Raw genomic sequence first — 19,099 nt, 5'->3', positions numbered from 1 at the left:
GGCCGTATCTATGTGATTGTGCTGTGGTCAAAAACTTTTGCCCCGGTCGAGATTCGAACTCGGGTTCTCTTGATTATAGTATAATGTATATGGTTGAAATTTTGAACCAGTCATAGAGCAGGAGCAGGGATCAAAAATGAGAAGTGAAGCTCCAAATAACAACTGTTCATCAAGTATTTTTGATCACTAGTAGGCTACCTAGGCGTCAAGAGGTTGGAGGATCACATGAAAAGGGGAGTTGAGGCGCATCACTAACATTTCTGTTCAGCAGACAACCTAGAAGCTCCTTGAAACATATTGACAAAACCAGAAGAGCTTCCAGATAGCTGGATAAATGCTCAACAATATTCTTTTCTCATCCACATGAAGGCGGAACAACAAAAAACGTTGAAACCCCCAGGAAAAGCTTTTTTGAGCGTTTTAAATATCTCACATTTACCTGCGGGTAGATTTTATGCTTTCGCTATCCTGAGACCATAAACCTGACGTGATCTTTCTGGCACATCCAGTCATCTACCTTGACATCAAGTGAAAAGTAAGGTGATTGACCTCAGTTTGAATTCAACTAGAGTAGATTGTTTTATAGTATTTCTGAAATCATAAAATTCATAGCTGATGAAATATTTGCCAAGCACTTTTTTGGAATTTTATCACTGGTGTAATATAAGCCCTTCTTAAGATAGCCTACAAAATATTGTATTTTGTACAAAAATGAGAATTCAAGCTAAATGACCGTTTGATATAGAAAATAGTTTGAAGGACTCGAACACTGATTTCAACGTAAGATGTAATTACTACTTATTTCAGAAAAATATTCAAAGTCCAGTTCCACACGTATTTGTAGAAATACCAATCTTAATTCCAGGATACGATCTCAGTTAAATGTCATGAAATACTGAAATATTAAAATATTTGAAATTAACGGGAATCATTTGAAATGCAACACCTACATTTAAAGTACTTATTTAACAAGGCAATCTAGTAGTTGTAGGATATTGATGAATTATGTGAAAGCTTCAGATTTCAGGTAACGGGTTTTTAAGTTTTAAAACTTACTAATTACTTGAGCATTTTTCTATATTATTGTGATTGATAATAGAATTATCATATATTGCAATTTATAAATTTCTTGTCAATTTAAAATGAAAATCCATAATTTAATCGAGTTACCAATAAAATGCAAATAATTTTCTCGAATCAATAACGGATATTCTTTAGACTTTGATGGTTTAAGACCTGCTTTTCTTTGAAGCTGCAGTTTGAATTAGCTTTAACATAAGCAATCACTCCCAAAAACAGATAAAAATTAAAGGTTTATCACATTATGTGTCTAAGTTTCTACTCAGCGGAATAGAAATCCAGTGCAAATCATGCCTTCTGATGCTCGATTACTGTCATAGGTACCGTAGCTAATAAGGTGGAATATTATTTAATTAAATGAATTTAGATTGTCACAACTAGTACCTACCTGTTTATTAAAATAACGACATGATATCGTATTGGTTGTTACACGTTAAATAATTATTGCTAGCTACCTGAAAAATAGATTAAACAATATTCAATTATTATTATTATTATTATTTTATTAGTTTTCTCTTTGATATAGTGGAGTCTTGTTCAAATATTTTAATATAAATTTGTAATTTACGAAAAATGTTAATAAGCTGGATCAGAAACCCTCAAAATTGATAGTTATAAATTCCATTAGAAAAAATCAGACCAATGTTGATGAAATAAAAGCATCAAAGTCGATCATTCATTACAAGGCCAATGTTTGGTAGTTAATAAAGTAGTAGTTTAGATAATAAAACACGTGTGTTTTTTTATATTTTTATGGAGCTATGTTATCTGTGCTCATCGTTAAATTATAATGTGAACTCTGATGAGTAGGGTTTTTGAATTGTTTTTATGAATAAACAATCAATATTACTGCTACAGTCACACCTGAGTCACCGCATTCAGATTGTGATCCCTTGGAAGAAGGTAAAGGTGTGCCCCAAGGATCTATTTTGGGACATTTTCTTTTCATTGTATACATCAATGACCTAGCTACCCAGCACTTTGCTGATGACACTACCAAATTTCAAATCAGTTCTGCCTCTGGATCAAGGGCAAGGCTGACTTGCAATTTTATTAGCATAGCGATCCAGTGGTGCACGGGGGGGGGGGTTTGGACGCAGACTGCGTCCGTGCTTGAAATTCTTGAGGGAGGGGATCAAACTGACAAATTAATGCTCAAAATCAATCAAATCCTGGGGCTCACAGAAAAGGTCAGCAGTGTTTAAAATGACTATTGACATAATTATACAAATTAATCTTTAAAATTTAGGGGGGCACTTAGCTTCGTTTGTTTTGTATTATTCTTCACAAAATAGTCATAACTCTTCCTATTATCCATATTATATTGAATATATTTTATAAATTATTATCATTGTACTACAAAAACTCACACATATCCAGTATCATCATCATTATCATTCAGCTCATACTGGGTTTAAAAAAATTATGCTGTGCTACGGTATGTCAAATAAGTTGTATAGATTAAATAAATGAATATTAAAAACGGCTTAATACCGACATATATATATATATATATATATACAGGGTGTCCCAGATAAGCCAGATAAGGTGTAAACCCCGGCTACCATAGATTTTACATGCAATTTGCAACAAAAAATGTTCAGTAAAATTTTCTCCTATCGACCTTCGTTTTCGAGATATATCGATTTTTCGATATTTTTCAAGTAGGCGTACTTCCAGTCATTAAATCGTCAATATCTCAAGAACCATTGGTCTTAAGTGAATTTTAAGGACATCGTTGAAAAGAGGACAAAATTTCACATTGATTTGAGGTATAAAACATGCCAAAGTCAATTATTGAGTAGTATTTTTTAGCGGTCAAAGTTGAAAAAGAGTGATTTTTTAAGTTTTTTTGAAAACTTCAGACACATTTTTCTCGATTTTTTTCCAGGGTACGAGATAATTTTTATAGCGCAAAAACTTCCTTTTTTGATTATCTTTCGAATGAGACCAAATACAGGTGTCTAGCTCAAATCCTCGAATCAGAATTTCAGTTTAAATTCGATTTTTTAATTAAAAACGAGACTTATCTTGTTTGAGTGTGAATAATTGTCTACAATTTGATATCTTTGTGTCGAGTGATTGAGGGCGTAAAAATACTTTTTCTATAGGAAAAAGTATTCGTTCGTGTTCCTGAGTTATTAAGTCTAGTTTTTTCATGAGTGTTTGATTTTTCCAATTCACTATTTCAGTTTTGTTGTTCTCTGTTTCCAAGTTTATATTTTAGTTAGAGTATTGTTTTCGAGTGTAGTTTGTTTGAGTTTTTTTTTAGTTTATTAGTATTATAAGTCTTTTTTTTACTCAAGTTCAATAAGTTATCAAGTGTTCATGTTTATTATTATGTTACGAACCAACTGGGAAAACTTGACTATTGACTGGAAAGACATCATTATCGACCGACTGGAAGCACGTTACTTTTCATACAATGACTGCGAGAATTGTCTCTTTTGTTGGGTGAGCATTAGAAAAACTTTTTATTCTATCAGAGCAGCTGATTAATGAACAGATTGATTTTTTCTTCTCACTCAAGTGAATCTCAATGGTATGAATTTAAAACAACGAAAAGATGGCTTTAGGGTGCTCTACTTGAAAATTTTCATTTTTTAACACTCTAGTTTTGAAATTTTCCTGGAAAATTTATACTCATTCGATAGTTTATAAAATGACAAAGTTTTTTCATTATTGGAAAAATATTGTTACCGTGAAAAAAAAATCAAGAAAAAACTGTTTGAAAAGTTTAGATTTTAACTCGACTTTGAACTTTTTTCAACTTGTATCTCAATAACAATTGCAGATACGAACTTCTAACCAGTTTCATTGAATTTCTCAGCCAAATTTCCTATGGAAAAAGTATTTTTACGCCCTCAATCACTCGACACAAAGCTATCAAATTGTAGACAATTATTCACACTCAAACAAGATAAGTCTCGTTTTTAATTAAAAAATAGAATTCAAACTGAAATTCTGATTCGAGGATTTGAGCTAGACACCTGTATTTGGTCTCATTCGAAAGATAATCAAAAAAGGAAGTTTTTGCGCTATAAAAATTATTTCGTACCCTGGAAAAAAAATCGAGAAAAATGTGTCTGAAGTTTTCAAAAAACTTCAAAAATCACTCTTTTTCAACTTTGACCGCTAAAAAATACTACTCAATAATTGACTTTGGCATGTTTTATACCTCAAATCAATGTGAAATTTTGTCCTCTTTCCAACGATGTCCTTAAAATTCACTTGAGACCAATGATTCTTGAGATATTGACGATTTAATGACTGGAAGTACGCCTACTTGAAAAATATCGAAAAATCGATATATCTCGAAAACGAAGGTCGATAGGAGAAAATTTTACTAAACATTTTTTGTTGCAAATTGCATGTAAAATCTATGGTAGCCGGGATTTACACCTTATCTGGGACACCCTGTATATATATATATATATATATATATATATATATATATATATATATATATATATATATATATATATATTTCTCAATGTATTCAATCATACTTACTTAAAATTAGATGTATTTGCCTAGAAATCATAAATTCAATCAGTATAATTATTTATATTCCTTTAAAATGATTTGCATAATGATTTATTTGGCTTATTTGTGCTCTCATACTTTATGTATAATACTTAACTTTGGAATTTCACATTACTATTGCTGAATAATACCATATTCTATAATGAATAAATTTTTGAATGATTTTATAATTTATATGTAACTGGAGCTTCTTCCTCCGGTATTTGCACCGGCACATGAAGCCTCTATAATATAGCTCAAGAATTCGAATTAGCATTCTTCACGTCTTTAGAATACATCGTTTACTGTTTGAAATACCGCTTTTTTAAGAAGTAAACCTGTTATTTTTTGTCAAAAATATTGAAACAGTATAAATTATCCTGTCAATTCCAACACATTAACATGGGCTATTCGAGTGCAAATAAAGAGGCGCTCTCTGAGGAAGTCCTCAGGTGAAACATTTTGTTGGAAAAGTAAGAATAGTAATTAATTCTAAAATAAGAACATAAGCGAAAGTGACAGTAATGAACTTGGATGTCTATGAATGAAAGTTTCTTCTCAACTCCCACTGGTCTTACTCAACACTAGCCTATCACATGCAGCCACGGCCACGCTATGCTAGAATCGAATGGAAATGAGTCCGACCTTTCCACTATTCACTACTAATGATCCCCCACCACTAGCCGTAGACAGAGACTTGCTACTCTCACAAGTCTTCTCACTTTACTAGTTTGGAAGGAGAAATCGATTGCCATGCTCACTCACTCATTCGTCCCATTCTTATTACATTTTTTGTATTGTTCCTGCTTATCTAGGTTATCACTGAACCTAATTTCTATGTGTTTAACCTAAGTTTCATTGTTTAATGTTTCTGTTTGAGCCAACAAATTGATACTTACATTGTTTTTCGTTTAGCCGTTTTAGGTTGCCTATTTGTTTTTCCTTTCAAAGAAGTTTTTTGTCGACGGAACAAACAAGGTAACTATGATACAGAAGTACTGTAACTAACCTATCTACTATTATTTTCTCAAGAATCGAATGTTTCTGATTGTGCGATACCGGTTCGGTACCATTTTGCTCAAATCATGCGCCAGTAGAGTTTGATGACTAAAGCTTCATTGCTTATATAAAGCTTATATCGTTTTATTCAATTATCGTATTACATTGGCCCAATTTATAATATAGCCTACATTGTTGTTGTTTTGATAAAAATTATGTTCATAAGTTTGTAAATGGTTATTGCAAATTATTCAAAATTGATATATTGTGCTGCTCTGCTGCTACCTTCAAGATTCATTTTTTTTATCTTTGGTGATACCGGTTGTTGTGAGGTTGGGGTAGGTCTGCTTCCTACACACAGAGTTCCAAGTGATAAAAATTTAATAAACTATTTATAATATGTATGTGTGAAGATGAGTTTAGAATAGTTCCTATTCAATGAGGTATTTATATTTGATGACTGGTTTTAATGTTTTATATATCGATACCGTAAATTAAAATTTTAAAATTAAGTTATATAGTTTTTATAATACTACTGTACATCTTCTTTAAAACAATTACCGTATTATACGTTTTTCATTTATAACGGTAGTGGAAGAACCTGCTATAGAATCAAAGTTGAAAGCATGGTTTTTAGGTTTTGGTATTCTTTTGAAGGGATAAACTCTTCAAATGCATAATTATATTTTGAAGGGGTAAACCCTTCAAAGGTATATCTTTCAAAGAGATAGAAGTCTTTTGGTACCTATTCAAGAAAAAAAGTGATGATATAGTGAGGTCTACTTTATAATGGCAGTGGATAAAGATAGAAGAACAGCGTTGCCTGTTCTCTGCCTTAATTAATTATATTTCTACATTGTCAAAAACAGATTTGAGATCTTTGCGGAGCTAGAAAAGGATAGTACTACCTGCTTTGTCGAATGATGGACAAGGATAGCAACATCAAAGTTAATCAATTACTGTCATTATAACGTGGACCTCACTATAGGAACTTGAACCCTATTCTGTTGAGCATAAAGATTTTTCATAACTTTTGGAAAGTTCACTGTTTTACTGCAATTTTCGTCTCTTCAGTTTTTAATTATAGTTGCCTGAAATTGCGTGGAAATTGGGCTCATTCGGTAGAGAAACGTATTACTTAAGAAATATTCATCCTAGACGCTCTAATGGATTTTCAGAAGGTGTGAAAAATATGTAGAAAAATGTCAAATTGAAAAACATGCAAACTCATGGTAATCTCTCTTACTAAGTTGTAAAGATGTTAAATGCCTGATAGATTGACGGACCGTTTTATGTTAGCTCCTCACTACGGGCAATAATTTATTTTGAAGCTGTTAATATTGCCCTTTTGAGGATTGGCCTCGAGCGGTAGCACTTGCAGCGAAAGCTCAACATCTATCTAATCTGAGCGTTTAGCAATGACTTTTCAGTACCGGTAACAACATTGTGTCATAGGTACTCATACAATCAGAAGAGAGTAGAAGCTGTTCTGCAAGTAATCTAGTAGCTTTCTCTATATTAGCCATAGGCGGCATACCGGCGGTACGGCAATTGAAACAATTACTCTGAATTTGATGAAAACTATAAGTGTAGGCCTGTCACTAATTATGAAACCTTACTTTAATTGCAAAATTTGAAATCAGCAGTGGATTAAATTAATTCACAACAACATTAAATGCTATCACCAGATTATTTGATAATAGACATACTTACCTAGTAATACTCTATTTCAATTAAAGGGGTTCTAATACAAGGGGTCCAAGTGACATATTGTTATTTTTGAGAAAATTGAGCCTAAAGTTTACTTACATTAATTAATTCTTCATTCATGAAATAAATATAGAATTGATATTCACCTATTCCTATAACCATTCAGTATACTTTTACCAAATAAACGTACAGTTTCATGTCTCAAATTGCTCTCCTTTCTCAATTATCAGCTAAATAGTGATAAGAAGTATCACTTGTACTCCTTGTTTACCAAACAAAATTCTATTGTCTAGCTACACATACCTAAATCTATCAAATTTACCAGCAATTGAACAATGATTAATGACCTCATTGGAATATTATCTGATTCGCTAATTGGTTCTTGAGGTATCTTTTGCTTGGTGACATGGCTTAATCAAGGTTAAATTTAATTTGATGGATACGAGCAACCGTTGTCCTGTAAATCAAACAAACAGCTGTTTGAAAATTTTACACCAGATGTCAGCACTGATTAGACTTACGCTTATACCTCTTGTATACTAGATTTTCACCACTTTCAGCTATCTATTACTGTAGCTCAACGTTAGTAGACTGTAGCTAACTAAAATAATCTGGTGTGGCGCACTCACACTACTTTCCTTGCCGTTATGAAAATTGATTACCTGACGCTAGTGTTCACGCGCATAAGAGCCTACTATTCAAAGAACTGAGCCAGCTGGTGACAAGACAATATAACGCTATTATAACGCTGGATACATACGATGTGAGCTATAGTGAGGTCCACGTTATAATGGCAGTGTAGTAAGATAGGAGAAAAGGGTTGCCACATCTCAGCCTTGCCACCCAAACAGCTGATACTGGTATATCTGATGAATTTAACTGTTCATTATTGTTGAAAATAGTTAATCATATATTATTATTTGTCAAGAAAATATATTTTTTAAAGATGTAATAATAAATTTTCATGATTAAGATTAAATATTTTGTCAATTAGTTGAATTTCTACATTGTTGATAAACGATGTGGCAACATCGCAAAGCGTGAAAGAGATAGCGCCATCTGCTTTGTTCAATGATAGACAAGGATAGCAACACCATTGCAAATCACACACTGCCATTATAACGTGGACCTCACTATCTCTTCATAGTAAATCTATATATATAAAAGCGAAATGGCACTCACTCACTGACTGACTGACTCACTCACTCACTCACTCACTCACTCACTCGCATAACTAAAAATCTACCGGACCAAAAACGTTCAAATTTGGTAGGTATGTTCAGTTGGCCCTTTAGAGGCGCACTAAGAAATCTTTTGGCAATATTTTAACTCTAAGGGTTGTTTTTAAGGGTTTGAAGTTCGTCTTTTAGCATGTATATTCTTCTTCTCCCAATCTCTTAATTATAATTATTGAATTTCCATATCATATGTTACTATAGAACTATAATCTAGATAGAGTACCTCTTCGAAACAGTTGTTAACTGGCAACTAAATTAATAATTTTGTCAGAATGGCATTAAGTTGAGTTGACTTTGTTAGGTTTGCACCAAGTTGAAGATTTAAATGCATTTATCGCGGAAAAATTGACTGCGCACTGCTACTTCAATCCTGGGAATATTATATTACTAGCCGTCAGGCTCGCTTCGCTCGCCATATCCGTTTAGCCAGACGTTTAGTCTGGCCCCCCGACTGGATTGTCCTAAAATATGATAAAAATGCTCAAATGAAAAATGCAGGCGAGCGAAGCGAGCCTGCTGATCTCATTTTTGGACTATCCAGTCAGGGGTCCAGGGGCGGAGCCCCCTGGCTAGACGGATATGGCGAGCGAAGCGAGCCTGACGGCTAGTGATTTAATAGAATTAACAGTTTGCAATTGAATAATCACATTTTCTCGAATTTCGAGCTTATTTTCAATTTTAGGTGGAAATGTTACTAGACATTAATTGTAGAAATTTTCATGCTGAATCTTTTCCACTTGATTTGTTTTGTGTAAATTGTATCTGAAGCCTGATAATTGGGAATCTAAAATCAAACTTTGCATAGATGGGGCGGAGCTCCTGAGATTTTTACAGATATGGGACTCGTAGCAGGTGATAGAGCTTATCAATTACTATTTTAGATGTAAATTTGATTAAAATCGTTGGAGCCGTTTTCGAGAAAATCGCGAAAAACCCTGTTTTTTCCAAAATTTTAGCCGCCATCTTGAATTGCATTTGATCGAAATTGTTCGTGTCGGATCCTTATGGGGTTAGAACATTAAGTTCCAAATTTCAAGTCATTCCGTTGATTGGGAGATGAGATATCGTGTACACAGACGCACATACACTAGTAAAGTAAATTCGTATAGCTTTTGTTGGTGGGGAGTCCCTTTCGGGAAGGTCCCACCGCCTGAATATATAATTTAAGCCGTCAATGGGCCTTACGACTGTCATACTTCAGCCGGGACCGACAGTTTAACGTGCCCATCAGATAACACGGGAGTGATCTGGTTAAAAAACTTTTGGTAATGAGAGGGGTTCGAACCCGGGATCTCTATGCTGCTACGCAAGCACTCTATCCACTAGACCACGGATCACTCCGCACAAACACTCATACACACACACACACACACACACACACACACACACACACACACACACACACACACACACACACACACACACACACACACATTATTATCGTACTATTTTTCAATGATATTATTTGTCCAATTTCAGATGCTGATAGGAGCTTTCCATACAGCTGTAGCTGCATTCTACATTTTCGTTAGTCATTGGATGTTTGAGAATGTTGTCAAAGGAGGCAACCATCCTAACTTGCACCCGCAAGTCAAAATTATGCAGCAATATACATTGCGATACTTGACTAATTGGACTTTTGTAAGTACCGTAGCTCACACTTGGCAAATTGTAACTTGTAAAAAATTGGCATCTTTTCCACAATAAAAAACTCATAAAAATGAAGAAAATATTGAGTAATATTCATATGAGGATGTTATATGTAACTTGATAATTTTAGATTTAAATTTTCAGATAATTCTTTAATTTTTTGTATTAATTTAATCATTTTTAATTTTCTCATAAAATAATTGATGATTTTTACTTACAATGAATCAAATACAGAATCAGTTGAATGACTTCTTAAACCGCTGAGCCTTATCTATTGTTTTCAAAAGATACATTCAACTGAATATTTGAAAAAAACATTCACCAAAATTTTAAGAAGCACGAGCCATATGTAAATTTCATTGATGAATTTACAAGAATTTGAGCAACATTATTTTTCTTGGGTCTGGATCCATTTTACACTCACGTGGGTGTGGGTGTGGGTGTGTATGAGTGTATGTGCGTCTGTGTACACGTTATCTCATTTCCCAATTAACGGAATGACTTGAAATTTGGAACTTAAGGTCCTTACAGTATAAAGATCCGACACGAACAATTCTGTTGTAATGAAATTCAAGATGGCGGCTAAAATAGCAAAAATGTTGTCAAAAACAGGGTTTTTCGCGATTTTCACAAAAACGGCTCCAACGATTTTGATAACGATTTTACTTCAAATAGTCATTGATAAGCTCTATCAACTGTCACAAGTCCAAGTTTGATTTTAGATTCCAAATTATCAGGCTTCAGTTACAATTTAAACAAAAAATTTTAAGTGGAAAAGATTGAGCATGAAAATCTCTACAATCAATGTCTTGTAACATTTCCACCTAAAATTGAAAATAAGCTTGAAATTCGAAAAACATTATTATTCAATTGCAAACTTTTGGCAACTGTTGATTCTATTAAATCATTCACTATGAAGAGTAGCAGACCTCGTGTGTTTCCAGCGTTATTGTTCTGTCACCAGGCGAGTTTAACATTCAGTGAACACTTGAATCAATATGAAATACGAGATGCGATTGTGAAAGAGAAAGACTTCATTTTCATCGATGAAAAATAATATCCAATATTTGGTTATCCAATACATAGTAACTTTAAACATTTAAGTATGTGTTTAGTTTGGAAATATGTTTAGATATGCCTAAATAATTTTGGTTCTTTAAACTTTATTACAGTAGGTATCTACAACTTCTATCGATCTGAATCCATATTACTTGATCTATTATATTCATCAATGTCTCAATTTTAAAAAAGTGTATTGTTGTATTGTGTGATTAAGGCAGAATGGGTTTCTAACTATTGTCTCAATCAATCAAATGATTTATTCATTTATGTTCATAAGCTACTTTTTTAATTGTTCTCTAATTTTTTAGGTTCTACAAAATGTATTCTTCATCACAAGTGCAATATTTGATCTCACCAGTTTATTTATAAAAGCTGAAAGACTGAGAGAGCGGACTACAAATTTCAAATCGTATATTTTTACTGTGTTAGCAGCTCCTTCTGCTATGGTGAGTTATATCTCCTGATTCAGAAATTAGGTTACAGTTTTTCATAGAATTAAATACATTTTCTTTCACTATTCCAACCTACTATTTCAAAGGGCTACTTTTAATATAAATTTCAGTACCCTTTTAAATTATTTTATCACAACATTTTTCAGACATTAATGTGATAAAATTATTTATTACATTTCGAAACATGTTGTTATAAAATCATTTAAAAGGGTACTTGAATTTATATTTTATTTATACTATTTCAAAGTTTGATATTAAACACTGTGTTTCATATTAAAAAGTATTAGCTCTTCATTTACTACCGTATTCAGTTGTGGTTCATTTGTATTATTCATAGTTTTCATCATGAATCATAATAAATGGATAGCAAGAATAGATGTCACATTCAGGGATATTTGGAGGTTCTTAATGGTCGTTCAAGGCTATTCATTATGTGCATCAAATTACTTCCCGATCATTGGAACCATAGCCATACATCTCTAGTTTGCTGTGTTGAATTGTCAATTATAGTTCTATCCCTATTATTGTAGAAAAAGTATTCTGATGGTGATAGGACTGACTATTCATATTTCGCTAAACTAGATAGCAAAACACTTTCAATTCCTCGATATTGATAACTATCTTCTATTTAGCACATGGAAGATGTGCCTATGCGTTTCACAAGTGGGGAGAGACTCCAACGCCTTTTTGTGACCGTTGTTCAAACCATAAGACACATTGTAGAAGGGTGCACAAGAACAGTTTATGAGGGCAGGCTGGATGACTTCCTGGTAGCTACGCCAAATGCAGTGGCATATTTAAATAGACTATATGTATGCCTATAAATTTTTAAAATTTCCTTTTTATTTGTGTTCCACCTTTTTTTAAAAAACTTGTGACTAAGATGAATTCATTGTTGACATGTGTGACTAGAGTTAGATAACATGTGTCGTAGCGCCATACAATAAATAAATAAATACACTCTATTTTTTTTATTCTACAAAAGTTGAAAAAGAATGGTTCTATTCTCATAATTTTGGGAATGTTGGACTTTGAAAGTAATTTTTTATCTTAATTTTTACTTATTTATTGCAGATTGTTTCGCTTGTATTCTGGTCACTATGGGCAGTTGATAGGGAGCTGATATATCCTTCACACATGGACACGGTTCTACCTGTTTGGACTAACCATTCTCTGCATACAACCACTACTCTTTTTGCTATCGCTGAGATGTTCCTTTGCCAGCATAAATTTCCAAGTTTCAAACAAGGATTGAAGGGCATAACAATCTACCTGACATTATACGGAATTTGGTAAGCTGCTGAACTAAGTTCCAACATAATATTATCTCCATTAAGCTTCACAAACTAATGGTACTGTAGTATTTTAACAACGAATTTATTATTTAATTCATTACTATCACATGAATATTGTGATAGTAATTACTAGTATGTTACTACTGTAATTACTAGTATGCTTTTTTTTAATAACATCTTGTGATCGGAATCCTAGTTCTATCTTTGTACTCTATTTGAATAAATTAAATTGATTCATTTATTAATGGAACTGGGAAATTGAGCGTTCTTTCTCAATTGGCATAATGCACATTGTGAATGAAACTCCATTAATACTGTAGAAGAAACATTTGCTGCAGAAGAGTTCAGTTTTATTTTGTAAGACAGATACCACTCTGTTGAATAAAAACTATCTTGATGATTATTTGAGATTCTTTCAATATTCTTTAGAATTTATTCATGCATCTTGATTTTATACGGATTATTATTAATTATTCATACAAATACGATTATGAATCGAATAGTTTATTATTGAGTTATTTTCGCGTCAATCCAGGCTAATGTAATCAAAATCATTTTAGGTAAAGAAAATATAGGTATATTAGGTATTGTAAAGTTCTTTGTGTATAAGTAGGTACCATAACTCGAAACCCTTTTTGAGTATATCTGATTCTTTTCAAGAGGTGAAAATTTAAGATCCGGTTGCACAAAAGCCGGTTAAATTTTAACCGTGATTAATTTCTCGAGAACCAATCAGAGAAGGCTTTTTGAAAAGACTGCTTCTCTGATTGGATCTCGTGGAATTAATTACGATTAAAACTAAACCGGCTTTTGTGCAACCGGCACTAAATGAAATAAAATTGAATTATTTGAAATTAAAATAAATTTAGAAAAAGAAAATACAGAAGAAAAAACAGCAAGATACAGAGCATGTGATTTAAAAAATAAACATTATAATCTTTTTATAAAAAACATCACTTTTATTGAAGGGAAAATGATACGATAGATACCTACATAAATGTAACACAATGTTATTAATACAATGTAACGCAATGTAAATAATAACAATGTTATTATTTTTTAGTTAGACTTGATAGATATTTTCATCCTATTTCAGCCTTAATGCAACATACTTCGAAAGCGGATTTTGGCTTTATCCAATTTTGAAGGACTTGACTTGGAATTTGAGAATAGTGATGTACCTGACTGTATATGTTGTGTGCCTTGGACTATTCCTACTGAACAAGTTCGCCTGCTCTTTAGTTTGGGGTAAGTTGTATTCCATTTCAGGTACCGTACTCAACATGCTCTATTTATAGAATTATAAATATGTTTTATGTTTTATAAATAAGCAAATCAGGTAAAACGTAACTGCTAGTATAAAATACAGATGAGGTCGATAATGTGGAAAGATTTTATTAATTAATTGAAGATGCTTTTATGGTGGGAGAATTGAACATATCAAGTAATATGGAGTTGTTTTTAAACCGAATGTGTGATGGAGTGATGAGGCTGATTCCATATTGAACAAAGTTTTAAAAATCAAAACAAACTAATTCCCTAGTTTTGCTATTGTACACTGGCGAAATCTCTGTTCCTTTTCTAGCAGCCCTGGAAGTCGTCAACTGGTATAGCTTTCAACTTGCCGGTCTCGTTCTTACGAATATTCGTCAGGATTTAAAAATTATGTTTCATGATTCCCGAAGGTCAAGACGTTTTCCTAGGATATGTTTTACAAATAACTCTGAATATTCCTCAAGTTGACATTTTGAACTTTGGATATTATTCCTAAGGCTGTAACCAACAAGTCATACCAGTTGAGGAATTTCAGAACTAGTATCAAGAGAACAATGGTTTCGTTAGTCTATGTAAGTGGTTTCTGCCTTCATCTTCATTGGAGGAATAACCTTATTGTTGAAAAAGAAAATTGCTTGATATGAAACCAGTCTCATCTCTTTGACGAGTTAGTGGGAAGGATATGTTGAATATTCTTTCCGAAAAATGGACATTGATATGTCCAAAGCTCCGCCAATTTATGTAGATGCATAACAATATTATCTAAAGTTATTCCAAATTGCTTTTTTCATATCATATACAGTTCAATAATTATTTTTGTTTTAGTCTATATTATGTAAACTCATCTACAATTTTGCTGTATTGTAAGCTATTATATATAAGTTTATAAGCCAGTATATATATTGTACATAAATAAAGTACTCAATCAATCAACTTCCTTGATATTTCATTACATTTAACTGTTTGTTTTCAGGAAATAAGCAGCAAACTGCATCGAAGAAGCAAAAGAAGAATAAAAAGAAAAACTGATTGGAGTACTAATTTGGCATCACTCTATAGGTCTACTGGTTTTTCAGTAGCCTACTACCTACACTAAGCATTCCAGGAGCTGCTGTTATTGTTATTGTTGAAACATTATTGCTCATCACTTCAAGAGAATCTCTAAGGTATATTATATTTTTAGTATTTTTATTAATATAATGTTGATTGTTTTTAAAATTGTTTACATTCATTCTGCTACCTTCTCTTAATTTAGATTGAGAATTTCAACCATATTATCATACATGATTGAACATGATTTATTTGATACGATCAACGAATGACTATCAAAACACAATTTAAACGATAATGGTTTGACTTTGTTGTCTTAACTTAAGACCGTTCTCATGGACGGTTATCTATACTATAATAAATAAAGGAAAGAACTGGCTTGTACTCGTACGGCATAGGAAATTTATGTTTCAAACGCTTCATCACGTCTGAACTACTGGACCGATTTACTTGAAATTTTGTTTATAAATTCTTAATTAATCGAGGATTGTTATAGGCCTATTTTCAATTCTTCAAGATTTCATCATGTCAATTTTTAAAATAGACACTTGCGGAGCACAGGTTACCTGCTAGTAATGAAGAAACTAAGCCAAATTGGGTTTTGCCTAGCAACCAATACCAACAACAACTAAGAAGAGCGATTCTGTTACTTAGTTGCCAGGCAACCAAAGCAAAATTAGCTAGGTACTATCCCAAGAATCGTTTTCAAATAGACCACATTCAGAGCTCTCCTGACGAACGAACTGATCTGACTCACAAAATGGACACGTTTACAAATTTTTAAATTGCAGATTTCGAATTTCAATACAACCTTGACTCTTATAAAACATCTTAAGCTATGATAGTATTATGCAGCTTATTATCTTCATAAACGGAGGAACAAAATACATAGATATCAAGTTCACCTGATGGTCGCCTAAAGAGCATTTCAAGGGGAATTCAGTGCCATGTATACATCATTGCTTGGGGAGGAAGATGAATTTTGGAATTACTTCAAAATATCCATCAGAAGTTTTAATGAGTTATCTGCTAAATTACAAGACAACTTGAAACGTCAAAATCTATTTCGAGCTCCTGTATCACCATAGGAAAGTCTTGCAGACACTTTAAGCTACAGACCAAATAAATGTACCGTAAATAATAATAATTATATATGATTTTTCTAATAAGAAAGTTAGAAATAATTGAAGAAAAGAGTAGAAAAATTATGATTTCAAATATGATATATTTAATTATTGATTTCATCCATTATGTTATTCAATTCAATATCAGCTCATCGTCGGGCAGAGGTGTCAGCACATTGGTTATGTTGCGATTGGGCTACTGATCAGTACAGCTCTGAAAGCTTCTATTTGCTTCAATAGCACTTTAATAGTCAACCGATGGAACGGATGCGCACGATGGTCTTCGTACGCAGTGTAAAACGCATAGTCCTGACCGTCAGTCGCTCTGTAAGGATACATGGAATATCTATGAAAAGACAAGCGCGACTGACGTACCTACTGACGGTCGGTCGAGCTCTGTAACCGGCCTTAGGGCAATATGCACCATCTACGTTTAATGTTAAACAACGTTTTCATGTAGATATGGTTGTCTTGATCACAATGAGTTTCATACGGGGTTTAAACGAACAGCTAACATTTCTCTGTTTAAACCGAGTATTTGCATACGGGCCTTAGAATCTACTGACTCTTTAGCCTTCTTTTATAAAGATGATTTTCTAAAGTACAGTACTGAATTCTCCTGTACTCCATTTCTCCTGTGTTTTCGATTTATTTCCAATATTCTGTCGTCCATGACTGAATTGTTATTGCTCCTTGAAGAAAATTAACACAAATACTTTTAATTATTAAATTGAAAATCATACATGTTCTTGTATACTGAGTGATTTATTATCTCTATCAAAAAACTTCATTTTAAAATCTCTTTTAATTAAATTATATGCTTTGGAAAACTCCAACTTGAAATTATATTTTAGTGGAAAGAACCCCAGAATCTCGAACTGTTACAAAATTGAAGTAGAACTTTAGTGCTTGTGAAACCTTTTTTTTAATAATAATTCCCCCAATAGGAATATTTATTAAAAATGAATTGATCAACAATTCGTAGGAAGAATTCTATCTATGATATTTTTTCAGAATTAATGAATTGCTCTACAAACGAAATAATTATATTCCATTCAAGTACACATCTATTACATTTTCAAAATTCAATGTTCCCCATGAGGCACTAGTTTTTCCAGAAGGCTTCTTCAACTCATAATATATTTACTTTGCAGTCCACATAAGTTCTGAAATAATAGTCCACACACTGACACAATTCTCAATTAAGATCAACTCTAATCTTTGTATAGAGATTCATTGGCTGAATCCAGATTCATTGATTCTCCTACTAAACACATCTTTTGTCACTTGAAAACATCAAAGATCAAGAAGTGAATCCTCTTCAAAACTTTCTCGTTTGTGTTTCTGTCTTTATTGCCATCCACCAGCCGTCCTGTTTCAGAACAAAAATCATAAATGAGTGAGAGATGAGGAATTGGAGTTTTAATTTCATATCTCCTACAGTAAAAATAATAATTATTTATAACTCTATGGTTTTTAAGGCAAGTGCCATATACCACTTGTTCATCATAGCGATTTTTCTTAAAAAAATAAGTTTCAATAAATCATAATATTGTCACGAATTTTCAACCGGAGAATCATTAATTTGCAGATATAAAACTGATCTTCTAGATTGATATTTTACCATTATCATAATGTTTAATTCTTGCTGTTGGAAATAGAGATTTGCATAACAAGTTTTAATAATATCAATGAAGATTGATAATTTGATATCGATTAAATATATATTCTTCAGATTATTTTTTATTAATATCGGGGGACCGAGCTTTTCTCTGGAGTGTAAAAGCATAGAAAAATTGTAACGAAAGATTGAATTTATAGTTCATTTTCTCAGTTGTGCAATTATTTTTACAGTTATATGAAGAGGCACAACAGGCTTATGCCCAAAACTGTCCCTTTTCAAATTTATACTACAGTCCAAATCAAAATCTAGGTTAAGCTACTATCACTCATCAAAATAACAATTTATTCACACTTCAAAAAACAAACACATCATCATTTACAAAAAATAGATATACTATGAATTCTATTTAGAATGATATACTATATTTGCTACAATATTTGTTAATATACTATGTACTGTTCTACACTAACAGCATCTAGTTACTATTTTGGACTTTCTGAAGTAAACATGTTTTCTGAAAAAAAGAGAAATAAACGAAAATAAGTTATTCTTGCTGAATTTTTCTTCTCGTGAGATCAGCTGGATGATCCCACACATTCACTCGTTCACTCTCTTCCATCACGGTATTGATAGACGACAAAATTTCCAACTGTTTTTCCAATGACGTATTTATTCTTTTAATGTCCTTCATCGAGTTATCCCAGGGTTGAGACCTAGTGCAATCGAATCTTCATATCATAAACCTACTTTGTTCCAAATTTCGTGAGAATCGTTAGAGCCGTTTTCGAGATCCGGTCACATACAGATATATAAACATATAAACATCTTAACATTTAAACAAAAATTGCTCGTTTAATAGTATAGGATATTTTTTAGATTAATAAAATCAACTAGATTTTCTAGATAAACAATATGAAATAGATCTGTGGTTTATAAAAATTAATATGTACTACAGTATTATACTTTCAAAAACTCCACACTCTCTTGGATACAAAAGCGTGATTAGTTGATTAGT

The 19,099-nt window shown here is 32.5% G+C and overlaps 1 protein-coding gene across 2 annotated transcripts; it reads left to right on the top strand.

Annotated features, from left to right (window-relative positions):
* The first annotated feature begins 5,308 nt into the window (after positions 1–5,308).
* On the top strand, positions 5,309–15,504 carry LOC111047605 (androgen-dependent TFPI-regulating protein). Of its 2 annotated transcripts, none has more exons than XM_039421464.1 (6): positions 5,309–5,583; positions 10,032–10,193; positions 11,573–11,710; positions 12,791–13,008; positions 14,108–14,259; positions 15,260–15,504. In XM_039421464.1, the coding sequence occupies exons 2-6, from the start codon at positions 10,032–10,034 to the stop codon at positions 15,313–15,315; spliced, it is 726 nt and encodes a 241-aa protein (XP_039277398.1). In that variant the 5' UTR covers positions 5,309–5,583; the 3' UTR covers positions 15,316–15,504. The 2 variants fall into 2 exon arrangements, with proteins under 2 accessions (XP_039277398.1, XP_039277401.1); XM_039421467.1 differs by lacking the exon at positions 5,309–5,583 and adding an exon at positions 5,930–6,047.
* The last annotated feature ends 3,595 nt before the right edge of the window (positions 15,505–19,099 follow it).

This window comes from Nilaparvata lugens, chromosome 1 (genome assembly GCF_014356525.2).
Source record: "Nilaparvata lugens isolate BPH chromosome 1, ASM1435652v1, whole genome shotgun sequence".
Lineage (NCBI taxonomy): Eukaryota > Metazoa > Arthropoda > Insecta > Hemiptera > Delphacidae > Nilaparvata > Nilaparvata lugens.
The sequence above is the reverse complement of the archived record's forward strand: the minus strand, read 5'-3'. Positions and strand labels throughout refer to the sequence as shown.